This window comes from Prionailurus viverrinus, chromosome A2 (assembly GCF_022837055.1).
Source record: "Prionailurus viverrinus isolate Anna chromosome A2, UM_Priviv_1.0, whole genome shotgun sequence".
NCBI classification, from domain to species: Eukaryota; Metazoa; Chordata; class Mammalia; order Carnivora; family Felidae; genus Prionailurus; species Prionailurus viverrinus.
The window spans coordinates 98,180,878-98,196,537 of NC_062562.1; the positions used below are offsets into that span (position 1 = coordinate 98,180,878).

The 15,660-nt window shown below is 39.4% G+C and overlaps 1 protein-coding gene across 9 annotated transcripts in view; it reads left to right on the forward strand.

The window, feature by feature from the left end:
- Positions 1–2,797: 2,797 nt before the first annotated feature.
- Positions 2,798–15,660, forward strand: part of CASD1 (CAS1 domain containing 1) — a 75,939-nt gene continuing 63,076 nt past the window's right edge. For 6 of the 9 annotated variants that reach the window (XR_007150480.1, XR_007150479.1, XR_007150481.1 and 3 more), the window contains exons 1-3: positions 2,800–3,435; positions 11,567–11,663; positions 12,455–12,575. Coding sequence is in view for 5 of the 9 variants with exons in the window: in XM_047850792.1 (XP_047706748.1) it covers positions 2,871–3,435; positions 11,567–11,663; positions 12,455–12,575 (783 nt within the window). In the remaining 4 variants the exon portion in view is untranslated. Of the gene's footprint in view, positions 3,436–11,566; positions 11,664–12,454; positions 12,576–15,660 lie in introns of all 9 variants that reach the window. The other 3 variants (XM_047850794.1, XM_047850791.1, XM_047850790.1) reach the window with 3 other exon arrangements.

Consider the following 15,660-nt stretch of genomic DNA (forward strand, 5'->3'; position numbering starts at 1 on the left):
ATAATAGGAGCAAAAGTCAGTTTTTGAGAGCTTAAAAATCAATAACTAGTAAGAAAAAATGGGAACAGTAACTAGATTGTTCCTTTAAGAGGTTTGATAGGGAGAAGAGAGATTATGTAGTGAATTAAGGAAAGTACTTTAAATAGGAAACATTTGAGCTTATATGTAGGACAAACAGTGAAGAGGGAAAAGTTGAAGGTAGAAATAAAGAAGGGAAACTTATGAGACCAAGTTCTCAAATGAAATAGTATCCCAAGGCATGGATGAAAGAGATAGCTTTGGGAAGAGGAAGGAGGAATTTTTCAGATCAGAAAAGAACTATAGTTAATAATACTGTATTCCATATTTCAAAGTTGCTAAGAGAGTAGATCTTAAAAGTTCTCATCACAAGAAAAAAACTTGGTAACTATGCATGGTGACTGATATTAACTAGACTTATTGTGGTGATCATTCTATAATACTGTGTATATAAATGCTGTCATAATGTTGTACATCTGAGATTAATATGTTATATGTCAATTTTACCATAATAAAAAATTAGATCAGTATAAACAGTATGAATGGATACAGTGAAGCAGAAACAGTTTATACCAGAAGATTCTCACCTCAAAACTGTGCTCCTCCTGCTGCACTGGCTGCTCCATTTCAGTCTCTTTTTCCTATCTGCTTTGTCCCTGTGACCTCCTGTGGTACAATGGCAAATAGACATTTGGAAAGAAGAAGAAGAAGAAGAAGAAGAAGAAGAAGAAGAAGAAGAAGAAGAAGAAGAAGGAGGAGGAGGAGGAGGAGGAGGAGGAGGAAGGGGGGAAGAGGGATAAAATGTGGTTGTTTTTGCTTTGCTTTTAAGTAATGCACAGTTTAAGGCATTCCTATCAAATGCTTTCTCTTTTTATCAGTTTATTAGGGTTGATGTAACTTGCAGAGCATTAGTAAACATTCTGGATGGTTTAGGGATAGGCAAATAAACATGGAACCATGGTCTAGTTTTTAACATCATTAGATTTGGGCTTTAAAAACTTCAGTCTGGAAAAAAAAAAAAAAGTTCAGTCTGGTTAGAGGTATGGCAGAGAGGTAGTAAGATTGGATTTTTGAGCCAGAATTGAGGAAGATGAGTTTTAAAAAAATGGGAAATTTGGGCAAGAAATCATGCCTTAACCAAGGCAACAAGAGGATGGAGAGGAGGCAGTATATTTGAGAGTTATTTAGAAAGGAGAATGGGAGTGGAGCCAATGGAGACCTCAAAGTCAACTCCTCTTTCTAGATACTTGTCAGAGAAGGAAAGAGAGATGGAAAAGTAAACACACAGAAATACAGAGTCCATGGATGTATTTCCCTAAAAAGAGAAACTTATTGGTGGAAGGGAAACAGGAGAAAGGGAGAGTTTAAAGAAGACACAGAGAGAGGATGATTGACATAGGGATGACTGATGGAGTCATCAACACCCCAAGAAAGGGGGACAGGAAGAGATTCAGAGGAGAGGAGAGGGATTAGCTTTAAACTAGAGGGAAGGAAGAAAGAAGTCCACCAGCTATTTACAATATTTCAGAAAGCCTTCTGGAAATTGCAATTAAATAAAATGTCAAGTTTCTTTACTTTTGGCAGGCATTAAATCAACCCCGCAGGCTAACACTGGTTATCACACGCTGATCAGAAATTCTAATTTGCTGTTGATGACATCATAGAAATTTCTAGGATGTTATTGGTGGACCATATGCTGTTAGCAGAGTTACTTATCTGGTTTTTACAATATCAGATTTAATTCTTCCAGCATGTGATCAACCTTGGATCAGAAGAGTGACAGCCAAAATTAAGCGACCATTTCCAGGGAACAGAGCCTAGTGTTTGTACACTTATTTAACTTTATTGCTTATTAGCATTACATCCATGACAGTGATGTATGTGATTTCATTTAAGTGACAAAATCTTTCAAGATATGGGGTCCATGGATGAAAACATAATAAAAAGAGTCCTTGGATGAAAAGAATTGGGATGACAAGATCTCAGTAGTCCCTTCAAACCTAACATTCTATAATTTTAAGAGGGGCTCATAAACACGAGTTCAGGAATGGCTAAATGGGAAAGTTGTAAAGAATACTTGAAAACACCCCAACTAACCAATGACTCACTTATACAAGGCAAGTAGATAGGGAAACAGTAAATAACCATTCCCATCTGGGGGCAGCACAGGAGAGACCAAAAAAAAAAAAAAAAAAAAAAAAAAAAAAAGTTGGGTGAGGGTAACAAGAGCTTAACAAAAGCAAAGGCATGCTTGCTTTATTGATAACCACAAAAACATTAACCATCTTTAGGAACAGGAATGATTAGTATGAACACACTTTTTAATGTTTGGCGTATCCACCTACTAACCTCACGTAAATACAAATGAAGACTGAGGATGTTTTCTCCCCGACACCTGCACTAACCTAGCTTCCTTCCGTACCTTGTCCTCTGTACTTCAGTGTGCCTTTGCCCACTGGAACTGGGCAAACTGGGGAGTTTTTTTTAAGTTTCAAAAGAAGTGGACCAAGAAAGGGAGTTTAGGAGTTGAAACTGGTCTTACCCGTGGGTTGAGTGCTAGGGCTATCAGCGGTTTCGACATCTGGCAAGCACCTAGGATCAGCCAGACTGACCAGCTAGCTTGACCGTGAGCCCCTGGGACGTCGCATCCAGCTGGGCAGCTTCAGGGGGGTAGAAAGCTCAGGAAAGGGTGCGTTGCGGAAGGAAGAAGTGGAATAATGTGTACTTTTCTTCCGTAACTGTAGTTCTGTTGCCCCAACCTGGACTCAGGTAGTGGCCAGTACGACAGGAGAAAGCCCCAGAGCTCGCTTTCGGGCTAGGTCGGACCCCTCGTCCCCTCTCCCCACATCCCCATGCCCCTGACGCTGCCGCCGCCCGCTGGCGCCCATGACCCGGTGACCCCAGAGGGCCATCAGGAGCCCGTGACCCCGGGGCACCGGGCATCCGGACCCCCCTCGCAGGCGCAGCCGCTATTAAGGCAGGAGGCTAAAGGGGAGGAGGAGGAAGGGGAGGAGACAGGCGTCCAGGGCGCCTGGGGAACCGCCACCGCCGAGCCGGGGTGGCGAGCGTGGGGGAAAGCCGCTGAGGCGGCCGCGGCCGAGGAGGGCCAGGTGGAGGCCCGGGGCGCCGCGGCGGCGGGGTCAGGCTCCCCGGCGGGAGGCGCGGGTGGCGGCCGCGGGAGCTGGCGGCGGCTCCTAGCCTGGCTGCGGCGGCCGCCCCAGTGCTGCCCCTGTGCGGCGCCCCTTCCTCGCTCCGCCGCGCACTGTTGTCATGGAGGAACCAAGATGGCGGCTCTGGCCTACAACCTGGGCAAGCGGGAGATCAACCACTACTTCAGCGTGAGGAGCGCCAAGGTGCTGGCGCTGGTGGCCGTGCTGCTCCTCGCAGCGTGCCACCTCGCCTCCCGCCGCTACCGAGGTGAGCGGGCCCTCCCCCTGCCCGGGCCGGCCGGGGGAGGAGGCGACGCGGCGGCTGGAGGCCGCCCCCCTCGCCCAACACACGCCCACGCTCACGCGTTCGCCCGCCCGCCCGCGCGCCGGGCCGCCGGGGGAGGCGGTGGCCCCACGTGCCCCCAGGTGGCCCCGGCGGCGGGCCGGGCGCCCGAGGCCTCGCGAGCGGACTCCAGTGCGGGCCGCCCCTGGACTTGGGCCCGTGGTCCTGGCGCCCCCCCCTCCCCCCCCCCCGAGCCGCCCAGCGCTGCGGTCGGGCAGCCGACCCGGGTCTGGCCCGAGTCGCTGCCGGGGTCCGAGCACCAGCGCGAGCTGGGCCGAGGTAGTCGCGCCAGGCCCGGGGCTCGAGTGCAGGAGGGAGGGCCCGCGGCCCTCGGGGGTGGGGGGTGGGGGGGGGGTGCTAGCCCGGGCCGCCGAAGGCGGAGGCCTCCCTGCAAGGGGACACCTCTGCCCGGAGTTGGGGTCGTCGATTTCTGCGCCCTGGGGGTCTGGCTCTTTCGCCTTTGTTTAATCCGGCCTCTGCCCTGTACGGCTAAGCCGAGCTGTTGTTGGACAGCGGCAAGGGCCGCCCCATTTTGCTCTGCCGCGGGGGCGACAGCTGGCAAAGGATGCCCTTGGCCAAATGGGGGAGGTGTCACCCAGCCTGCGTGATTCAGAAACGTTTAGAGGGTTCTGATTGCACACTTTTTACCAATTAAAGACAGTGGGGCAGATATTTGAAGTTCTGGCTTGACAGGAGTCGAGGTGGGCAGGGAAATTAACGTTGGAAGCAGTTTGAAAAGAGGCCTTCAATGTGGGTTTTGAAATTGGTGTAAAGGGGGAAAGGAAAGATGACCTCCGTGTTTCAGAATGAATTATCTTTCAGTAATCAAGGGGTATTTACTTGTCCTTGTTGATTGATTTTTTTTTTTTTTAATTTTGTGTTAAAATGCCACTAGGAGAGAGGCTGACAAGCTGAGGGAAATTAATAATGATAGGATCTCTTATTTTTGGCTCTTAGTATTATCGAAACCATTATCTGGACAGCTCTTGGTGACTGTGAGATTAATTGGTCAAGATGTAATGTGTAATGGACAGGTGCACATTTAACGCTGTTCCCATTTAACTGCACACCACTTTGGCAAAATATCCAGTAAACCAGGTACTGGAATCTGAGCTCTGTTTTCATCCCAGAAGATCTTTCAAAGTGTAGGACATTTTGATCAGTTTTGCTGCCTTGTGTTCTCCAATTCTTGAGGATTAAAAATCTTATACTCTAGTACCATAATGGACGAATAGCTCTTTATATGAATGCACTAAATCGGTTTTAAAAGACAAATTCTTTATACCCTTTGGCCTTTTCCCTTCAGCCTCCTATAGATCACAGCCATGTGATCTGGCCGGGCTTCGGTTCATCTGCAGTGGCTGTAACAGAAGTCAGACACTTTGATGTACAAAATAAAACTAATGTTTTATAGTGTCGACGCATTAATTTGTGGTCATTTCGAAGAAAAAATTTTAACTACTATTAATCATTTTATGTTAGTTTGGTATAAGACGACAGTAATCTAACTCGATCTTGTCTATAAGATGACAGTACTCTAACTCGATTTTGTCTCTGTGATGGTGGTGAAGGTAAATGTTGTAACTGATGCTGTAGTGTGAAAAGTAAACATCTAGTCCCCCCCTCCCTTTTTTTGTATTGTGCTTTTATCTTTTGATAAGCTTGGATGATTATTATATTTAGATTATATATTTCATCCTTTCAAAATCTGTCATCAGAAGGGAAAATAGAATGTCAGATGGAACCTTATGAGTCAGTGTAGCAATCTGGGGTTGTTTATAAAGCCTCCTCCAGAAGCTAGTCATCAGCTTCTGTAGGTGCTTCAGTGCCTCGAGTGTGAAGCAGTACACCTGGTGTGTGTACTTGCCCAGACTGAATGTCAAGAACTTGAGCCAGAGACTGTTTGGGAAGAATAATGATCATACCAGGAAGTTTTTAGACATCCTCATGCTTTGGCAGTGTCAAACTGAGTGAAATGTAGCGCCCTTCACACAAAGATGACCCTACGCTTGAATCACAATATCATAAATCTTTAAAATAAGTAAGGACCTTACATTAGATACAGAGGTTTAGGCTTTATATTAAAAAGTGCACTGTGTGGGTATGAGTATGCCTCAGGCAAGGTAGAGTGAATACAGTTTGAATATACATATACAAACTATAGGACGTAAAGAAAGCATTATATACAACAGAAAGTAAAGCTTGGCAAACACCACGTGATAACATTGAGCACTTGTTATATGTCAATCGCTGTTCCACTAAGGGTTTTACATGTTTGATCTTCTTTTGTCCTTCCAGTCATTCTATGAAGTAGATAAATTATCATATATCATTCCACCCTCACCCCCACCCCCCATTTTTGACATCTCTGTAATCAGGATGAATTTTTAAAACTTTGTTGCAGGTCAAAGTTTAATTGATAGTATTTTTCTAGTGTTACATAAAATAATGATGTGTCTATATTATAATCAGTGGTCTTAGATCCAGCGAATTACAGTATTATTTACATTGTAAAGATGAGGCATGAGGGGTTAAGTTGCCTAAGGACACACAATTAGTCAGTGACTGAGCTAGGATTTACAACCCAGTTAGTTCGTCTGCCTCATGCCATTAGGTTATAGACTGCCTTTCTCAGAGCTTCTTAGGCAGTGGTGATGTATAGAAGATGGAGTGAGAAAGCGTTTTCCAGAGGGAAATGGGTTAAATCATTTAGAAACACTAACTCAGCCTCACAGTACCAGCCAAGAGTTTTCCCCTTCTTTTTCCAGTAAAATAATTTTCTGAAAGTTGCATGTGTACAACTTCAGAATCTGACCAGCTTACTTTTTATTACCTATGTTTATCTTTTTCCTTCTTCTAAACTTCAGGCTCACAGTCTAAATATGCTTTTCCCTTTTTCTCTGCTTGCAGTGACCCCCCCCCCCCCCCCTCCTTAAAACAGTACAGATTTTTCTTCTAGGGTCTGGTTCAAATGTCACCACCACAGAAGTAAGAATTAAGAATTCAGTGTTTCTATAGCAGTTAGTACATACTTATGTTATATTGTAATAATTTGTATCCATCTCCCCCACACAAACTATAAGCCTCCAAGGGTATTTTATTCATCTTTAAATCATCAGAGTTTAACACACATTAGAAACTCCATAAACAATAACTGGATAAATAGATTTTTGAAGTCCTTATTTTTCTTATTTTTTGAAGTCCTATTTTTCTGCTTTCATTTGGTTCTTTTGTTTTTTTATTATTTTTTTTATTTTAAATGTTTTTATTTCTTTTTGAAAGAGAGCAAGACAAAATGTGAGCAGGGAAGAGGTAGAGAGGGAAACACAGAATCCAAAACAAGCTCCAGGCTCTGAGCTGGCAACACAGAGCCCGACGTGGGGCTCGAACTCACGAACCGTGAGATCATGACCTGAGCTGCAGTTGGGCGCTCAACTGACTTAGCCACCCAGGGGCCCCTGGTTCTTTTGGCTTTAATTGAATTTCATGTTCTAATAGCATGTTCTGATCTCAACTTTACAAAATAGAGGGGTTTTTTTCATTATTAATATTTTTATATAAAATATAGAAACATTAAAAAAAATAACCCTATTAACTATATATTTTTTAAATATTCTCAATTTCTTTTTTTTTTTTTTTAATTTTTTTTTCCAACGTTTATTTATTTTTGGGACAGAGAGAGACAGAGCATGAACGGGGGAGGGGCAGAGAGAGAGGGAGACACAGAATCGGAAGCAGGCTCCAGGCTCTGAGCCATCAGCCCAGAGCCTGACATGGGGCTCGAACTCACGGACTACGAGATCGTGACCTGGCTGAAGTCGGACGCTTAACCGACTGCGCCACCCAGGCGCCCCAAAATATTCTCAATTTCTAAAGTTACTAAATCACAAAATGTCCATTTCTATTGTGATTACAGATTAAAAACATCATTTCTGTGACAAGAGGCCAGTATCAATAGCCTTAAGGGTAATTCCAATCTGGACAATTTTTAATTTTTTAATTGATAAAGTAAACTTGTCTCAAATGCTTTAAGTTTGTTGAAATCTAATTCCTTTCTGTCACCAGGCCTATTACATGCAAGTATTAAGTATTATTGCATGTTTTGGAGAAAAGTGAGTTCAAAGCTTCCGAATTTTAAGAAAGAAGCAACTCTAGGTCTCTTAGCCTTTTCTTTCCTGATCTATAAGATCCTGATCTATAAGATGCCACTTGTAATGTAGGCATTCCTAGTTTGTCAAAAGAAAAATGTAAACGGTGATTTTTTAGCACAGACCAAAGTGTAACCTTGCTGAATTTTAGGCAAACAAAATATCTTACAAATCATATTAAAAACTTTATGATCTAATATTTTCATGGTTGGTAGTAATAAACAGATAGCTTTGGTAGGATGATTCAGCCAGTCTAAAGGTGCAGTGTGCCAGAGATATTCTATTCAAAGGAAAATATAAGCTACAGTTTATTTAGCACTTTAGATATTTTCTTTAGCAGTTAACATTTGTTTTTCGGCTTTTTTAAAATTTGTTTTTTTACTTATTTTGTTTGCTTTTAGTATCTTTCTAACAGAAAAATCGTGTATAAAAACCCAAGACTTTAGATTGACAAACCAGAATGCTTATGGTTAAGGTAATAGAATGAAGAGGAAGACACAGCCATTCATCTAGATAATCTAGTATTGGAGATAGCTGAAGTAGATAATTCTTTCCCTTTAGTTGTTTTTGTTTGTTTGTTTTTTGTTTGTTTTTATTGTGTTCCTAGCTTGATTTATCTGAGCACTTGGCAACTTGCATCTCACACTGGTTGTTTTAAAGCAGCTATCAAAATTATATGAGGCAATTGAAAATAATGACTGGGATTTTTTGTTTTCTTTTGTTTGGGGGTTTTTCTGGGTCAATTTTGACGGGGAAGTATGTGCCAGCAGATATTTACATATACTTAGTATGCATAATGAAGATGTGGCATGTTAACTTATTTTAACATCTAGATTACATTTAGTGATTTGATCCAAAAGTATTTCCTTCTCAGTAAAAGAGAACTTGTGTTTGAGTGTGGAATTTTGTGGGAGTTTCCTTTTCTAAATTAGGTTAATTTATTTTCAGATGATAATAGTAGTTATTATCACCAGTATTTTTATTATTTTTCTGACAAGTATAAAAAAAAGTCTCTTGCCTTTTCAGTTGCCTGGTTAGTTCTTTTGCTTTTCTATAATTCTTTATATTAGAGTCTCTCTATTAAAATAGCGGTGCAGTTTCTGTCTTCTGACTGAACCTTAACTGATATGATACAGAGAGTATTAATGTCAGATACAAGGATTACTAAAAAAAAAAATTGCATCATAAAATATATTAAGAAGAGTTATCATCACCAACTAGCATTCGTTAGCAAATTAGAATTTTCTTTCCTGGAAAGACTAGTAGTCTCTAAAGAACTATGTTTATAGTGTCTTTTGGTTAGTGACAGCTTCAAATCTGTTTTGCTGTTTTTTTTGTTTTTGTTTTTTGTTTTTTTGTTTTCTAATTTGGGTTCATCAGTTGAGAGCTGTTATTTCCCACTGGCTGAACTACTGAAAAACAATGTGTGAGTAGTAGTATCGAGGAAGAAAAGAACTTTGCATTTTAAAATACATTTTCTGGTGGAGAAAGACTGGTTATTTTAAGATGTTTTGGTCTGGTACTTCCATCTCCACAAAACTATGTTGATAATTCATATAGATGGTTAACAATAACAATCCCACATACTGTAGATTGGCCAGGGTGTGTTTCTGTTTAAAGTTCTATTAACAAACAAAAATCAAATAACAACAACAAAAAAAAAAAAAAAGGGAGAAAGAAAGGGAAGAAAAAGTGCACAGAATTAATACTGAGTTATTTGCAACTTTTTATAACTTTTTTAGAAAATAGATGATACTAACTTTTTACTTAGTTTATAAATATTTAAAGAGGTAGAAATGTTGCAAATATGGAATTTCCATTCTAATTTTAAACATTTACTAGATTTTTTTTTAAGTTTATTTATTTTGAGAGAGCAGAGTACAGAGGCAGAGAGAGGGAGAGAATCCTAAGCAGTCTCCACACTGTCAGCTCAGAGCCCGTCACGGGGCTCAATCCCACAAACTGTGAAATCATGACCTGAGCCAAAATCAAGAGTTGGACACCCAACCCACTGAGCTACCTAGGCACCCCTTTACTAGATTTTTAATAGTATTTTACTGTAGAACCATTATAAAAGAATATAGCAGAAGGATTTTTTTGTTTGTTTGTTTGTTTGTTTGTTTTATTATTTTAGAGAGAGAGAGTGCAACCTGGCAGAGAGGGGCAGAGGGAGAGAGAGAATCCCAATCAGGCTCCACTCTCAGATTGGAGCCCCACACAGGGCTCCATCCCACAGCCCTGGGACCATGACCTGAGCCGAAATCAAGAGTTGGATTCTCAACTGACTAACCACCCAGATGCACCCAGATGGATGTTTTTAGAAAAATAACTTAATTGTGTGTTCCTATAGTCTTTTCTTTACTCCTTCTTGATTATTTATGTAGCTTAATTTTGTTTTTGAGAACTAGAATTAGTTTTTAATAATTGGAAAAAATTAAGAACTGATTATTTATAGTTTCCTTAGAGAGGTTATTAAAAAATTTTTGAAATACAAAACAAAAAACCTGCGCAGCCTACATATACAAAATTGCAAAATATATATATTGCAAAATTTTAATAATTGATATTCTGCTTTCCTTATCCAGTTTTCTGCCAACACTACAATGCAGTATTTTCACTTTCTCTTCCTGCTCTATTTTAGAATTTATGACACTGAAATAACAACACTTTCATTATTTATGCATACCTGTCTTGTATTTGTATCACCTTTTATCTGTATATTGACCAGATAAATGGATAACCAGACTGAGAAAAAAGATGTGTTCTTCCACTTTAAATATCTTTGGGTTTTCTCTTTCCCCACCCTGAGTGATTCAGTATCATTTTTGTTCTGTAGAGTTTCGTTATCCTGACCTTAACGGTCTGTGAAACAAATAGAGCTTGCTGATGACTCTTCATAAAGAACCAGAGATTAATTTAAATAATATGTGATTTGATTATATTATTCTAAATGTCTCATTTTTTCCCTTATCCATTTGACATATTTGACTTTTTTCATGTTTCCAACTCCCTTTTAAACTCCTTCAGTCATTTCAGTTAGTGTATGATAAAATGGCCATGGGAAATAGGGTGACCACCTCCCCACTTACATAGGACTGAGGGTTTCCCAGATGTGGAACTTTTGGTGTGAAACTGTGATAGTCCCAACCAATCTGGGAGGAGCTGGTTGGTCAACGGAAAAGAAGGGGAGAACGTTAAGAGAGGTAGACAGGCTGAATATTAAAAACTAAAATCTGCATTTGTTGTTGATACTGATCCTATGTACCTTCAGCCACCATGTAGCTAAAATAGTTTTATGTTACTTTGTAAATTATAAAAGGATGAAGTTTTAGTGACCTCAATAAGAAGTTCTTGAATAAATCCTTTTCTCTGTTTCCACATTTACAGGATAGGGATAGCATACTTCCTCACAGGAAAGTCGTGAAAATCAGGGAGTTGGTTTAAAAAATATTTTAATTACTGTATTTCCAGATGTGCAAATGCACCATACGTTGTAATAGTTGAATAGGAAGACATTTCCAAAGTCTTCTCTCTTATTCCTTAAACTCTTCTTTCCCAACTAGGAGTGGTAAGCAGGTTTAAGGGCTAGTTTGAGGTTGAGATGATGTCCCTAGAAAGAGAACCTGAAGCAGAAGGCACTGCCAAAGCAGTGAATGTAGCATTTGAGAGTTAGGAGTCTCTTCTATCTTCTATAGTGAGGTGTCTGTCATTAGTGGTTCTTCTCCTCCTGAATATTAATGTATTAATATTTACTATGCTTCTCAGGGATGTATAAATAATGTACCGAGAAGGTACAGTGAAGCATAGAAAACTATGCTTTCTGATCTCAGAGGGCTTACATGGGGTCAGATAATCAATGTATAAAAATATAACTATTGTTTACAATATTGTTTGTTTAACTGTTACAGGCAATGATTCATGTGAATACCTTCTCTCAAGTGGCAGATTTCTTGGAGAGAAAGTTTGGCAACCTCACAGTTGCATGATGCATAAATACAAAATCAGGTAAGTTTTCTTATTTCGTTGTTTTTTTCTTTTCTCAGATAGGTCTTTTTTTTTTTTAATGTTTACTTATTTATTTTTGAGAGAGAAAGAGCACATGCATGAGTGGAGGAGGGGCAAAGAGTGAGGGAGATACAGAATCTGAAGCGGGCTCCAGGCTCAAGGCTGTCAGTGCAGAGCCAGACATGGGGCTCAAACTCATGAACCATGAGATCATGACCTGAGCCGAAATCAAGAGTCAGACGCTTAACTGACTGGGCCACCTGGCACCTCTCTAGGATAGGTTTTAATAACGAGTGGAGAAAGGTTGATGAAGTAAAGGAAATACTACATGGTACTTCTCTATATGATGGTAGAGAATTGCCAACAGAGTGTGGGGGTGGGGGTGAGTCCAAATGAAGATTCCTGCCAAAAGCATTAGGGGAAGAATTTTGTCCAAGCTTCTGTATCTCAGGTGAGACATAATCAGGCCCAAGGCAATAAATAGCCCTTGAGAGAAGGACTCTAGCTTTAGGACCTGGATAGCTACCTTGTCGAGTCATTCTGAGATAATGGATATAAAGCACTTAATATACTTAGAGTACATATTAAACACTTAATAAACGGGGGCTGTAAGTATTGAGAGTTAGTTGATCATCCATGGGCTGGTTGATTAAGCAAACCTAGCCACCTATTTCTAAAGCAACGTGAACTATATGTATAATAATCCTGTACTACTTTCTTCACAACTGTGCTTTGAAATGCCAACATGCTGATTTTACTTATTGTAATTAATGTTTCTTTGTTGATTTCAGTGAAGCAAAGAACTGTCTTGTAGATAAACATATTGCATTTATTGGAGATTCCAGAATTCGTCAGTTGTTTTATTCTTTTGTAAAAATAATTAATCCCCAATTCAAAGAAGAAGGAAATAAGGTAAAACTTACCTATTTTCTTTATTGTTTTAGAAGTTAACCACCTGAATAGTTATAGGAGGAATGTGTCTTTTCATAATAACAAAAAGAGTGATAAAAGTTTTATTACTTTGGTTTTGGGAAAGGTGGAAGGAAAAAGGGACGATGGGGAACATCATAGAGAATATAATGAGGAACATAAGAAAAATAAGGGGTGGCAACGGATTAGTAAACCTTTTATTACCTGAAACTTCTAATTTTCAGAAATGATAAGTTCTTTCAATGGAAATTTTTTTGAGAATTCCTTACAACAAAAACTAAGAGCAAACATCCCTTATTCTTCTTTTCATATTTGCCATATTTCTTTTCAGTCTCTTTAAAATAATAATCTTGTAATCTTTTAGCATGTCTTATGTCTTGTTTCCACCACTTATCATAATTCATGGTATTATTATATAATCAATGTAAGTATCATCATAATGGCAACATGTTATTGAATGGATATGATGTAATATATAATTTTCTTTTTTCTTCTTGTACTTTTGTATTTTTTTTTTTACTTTTGCAATTTAAGAAAGGACATTCTCGGGGCGCCTGGGTGGCGCAGTCGGTTAAGCGTCCGACTTCAGCCAGGTCACGATCTCGTGGTCCGTGAATTCGAGCCCTGCGTCAGGCTCTGGGCTGATGGCTCAGAGCCTGGAGGCTGTTTCCGATTCTGTGTCTCCCTCTCTCTCTGCCCCTCCCCCGTTCATGCTCTGTCTCTCTCTGTCCCAAAAATAAATAAACATTGAAAAAAATTTTTTTTTAAGAAAGGACATTCTCAATTACATCTTTGTGTGAAAACTTTGCTTTTTAAATTATTTCTGTAGATGGAATCCCTGCAATGCAAATATTAGGTTAAAGAATCCAGTTTAAAAAATATTGATTATATTGCTAAACTATTTTCATTGATACTGTTACTGGCAATGCCCATCAGGACCTAATTTTCTGCAACTGTACTGGCACTGGGCAATTATGCTGTATAATTAAAACAACAATGCAACAAATATCTGCTACTTTTATAGAAAATTTCTGATTTTATTTTTTAAAATTTATTTATTTATTTATTTTAACGTTTATTTATTTTTGAGACAGAGAGAGACAGAGCATGAACGGGGGAGGGGCAGAGAGAGAGGGAGACACAGAATCGGAAGCAGGCTCCAGGCTCTGAGCCATCAGCCCAGAGCCCGACGCGGGGCTCGAGCTCACTGACCGTGAGATCGTGACCTGAGCTGAAGTCGGACGCTTAACTGACTGAGCCACTCAGGCACCCCGAAAATTTCTGATTTTAAAAATATATCTTTGAAAACTAGCAAGAATGGATCCCTCTCCCTCTCTCTCTCTCTCTCTCTCTCTCTCTCTCTCTCTATATATATATATATATATATTTGTTAATAAATTTGTTGATTAGTTAATATTTTATGAATCATCATACTTTTCTTTTTACACATTTTTAAGTGATCCAAAGTTCGAATCCCTGTCTTCAGCTGTGTATGATTGGGAGTGGGCAATAGCAAGGAGAGAAAAGTGAAATACAAGAAAGTTCAGAATTTTAGGGGGAATAGCTCATGATTTTATGATGAAAATCTGCCTGTTCACCTCAACTTGCCCTGTGGTAAGGAGTTAAAAAATTAGGGACTTCACAGCTAAACATCTAGCCACGTAGTAATGATAGTAGTGGGTGCTAAATTCCTTGGGAACTGTTCTTTGTGAGAAGAATCCATCAGCTATTAGAAATTTTGTCCACTAGAAAAGGCTAGTATAGATTTTAAATCTGCATAATGGAAAATGATAAAGTCAATTTTTCATTTAATTTGGTATCTGTAAATGTATTTTTCATTGGTAGTTATATACATAAAATTATATAGAAAATTGGAACTATTGAATTCTATGAGATTATCACAATTTAAGGTAAAAAAACTTAAGTGAACTTCTAAAAAGTAGAGAGATTTCTGACTTCAAAGAAACAGTTTTAGTATTTCTAGGCACAGAATAGTGTGAATTTCTGAAAATTGGAATAATAGATTTGGCAACAATTAGTTGAAAAAAACTATAATGGTTTAGTTTATAGCCCAAAGTGGGCATAATATGGTACATTGTTTCTGAGCCCTAGTTATAACACCTAGGTTTCCAATTTTCATTGTTTAGAGGTGCCCGGTTAACCCACAATTATCAAACCAGATACATTTAAGTGTATATGAATTCTAAAAAGAAACAAAGACAGTTTGTCATAGACATTTACTGAGAAACTAGTTCAAATTGCTAGTGGAGCATTTGCCAAAATGTATTTTACTTAGTTCTCTTGTCTCTGAACACCTTGAAGACAGAGATTATATATTATCATTATTATTTTTTAAATACATGTCTTATGCCTCACCCAGTCTGGCACATTGTATAAGCTGATTATTATTATTATTGTTTTAGCCTCGGTGTGGGTTAGTTTGGGTAGAAGTATTGAAGATAGTTCTTTGTTTGAATTTTTTTCTTTTCTGTGCTGAGGCAAAAAGAATTTTATTTTATTTATTTATTTTTTTAAAGTTGATTCATTTTTGAAAGACAGAGAATGAGCAGGGGAAGGGCAAAAGGAGAGGGAGACACAGAATCTGAAGCAGGCTCCAGGCTCTGAGCTGTCAGCACAGAGCTGGATGCTGGACTCTAACCCACAAACCATGAGATAGTGACCCGAGCTGAAGTCGGAAGCTTAAACGACTGAGCCATCCAGGCGCCACAAGGCAAAAAGAATTTTAAAGAAGCTATAGAGCAGGACTTTTTTCAAATTCTGTTTTGTAGATTAGTTCTGTAGAAGCCGTGGTCAAATAAGTTTGGGCAGCACTAGATGTTATATCCCCTTTTCAATGATTTTAATTTAGGCTAGGATGTTAAAAACTTGGACGTCTTGCAGTAAAACAACAACGACAACAACAACAAAACTGTGTTGCTTTCAGCTGGAGGGCAAACTAGATACTCTGGGGGCCCCTTCTACCTCAAACTAACTAGATCCTAGATTTAAAAAAAAAAACAAAAAACTTGTTGATGTGTTTCTAGACTTTGAGGAAATGGGACACACT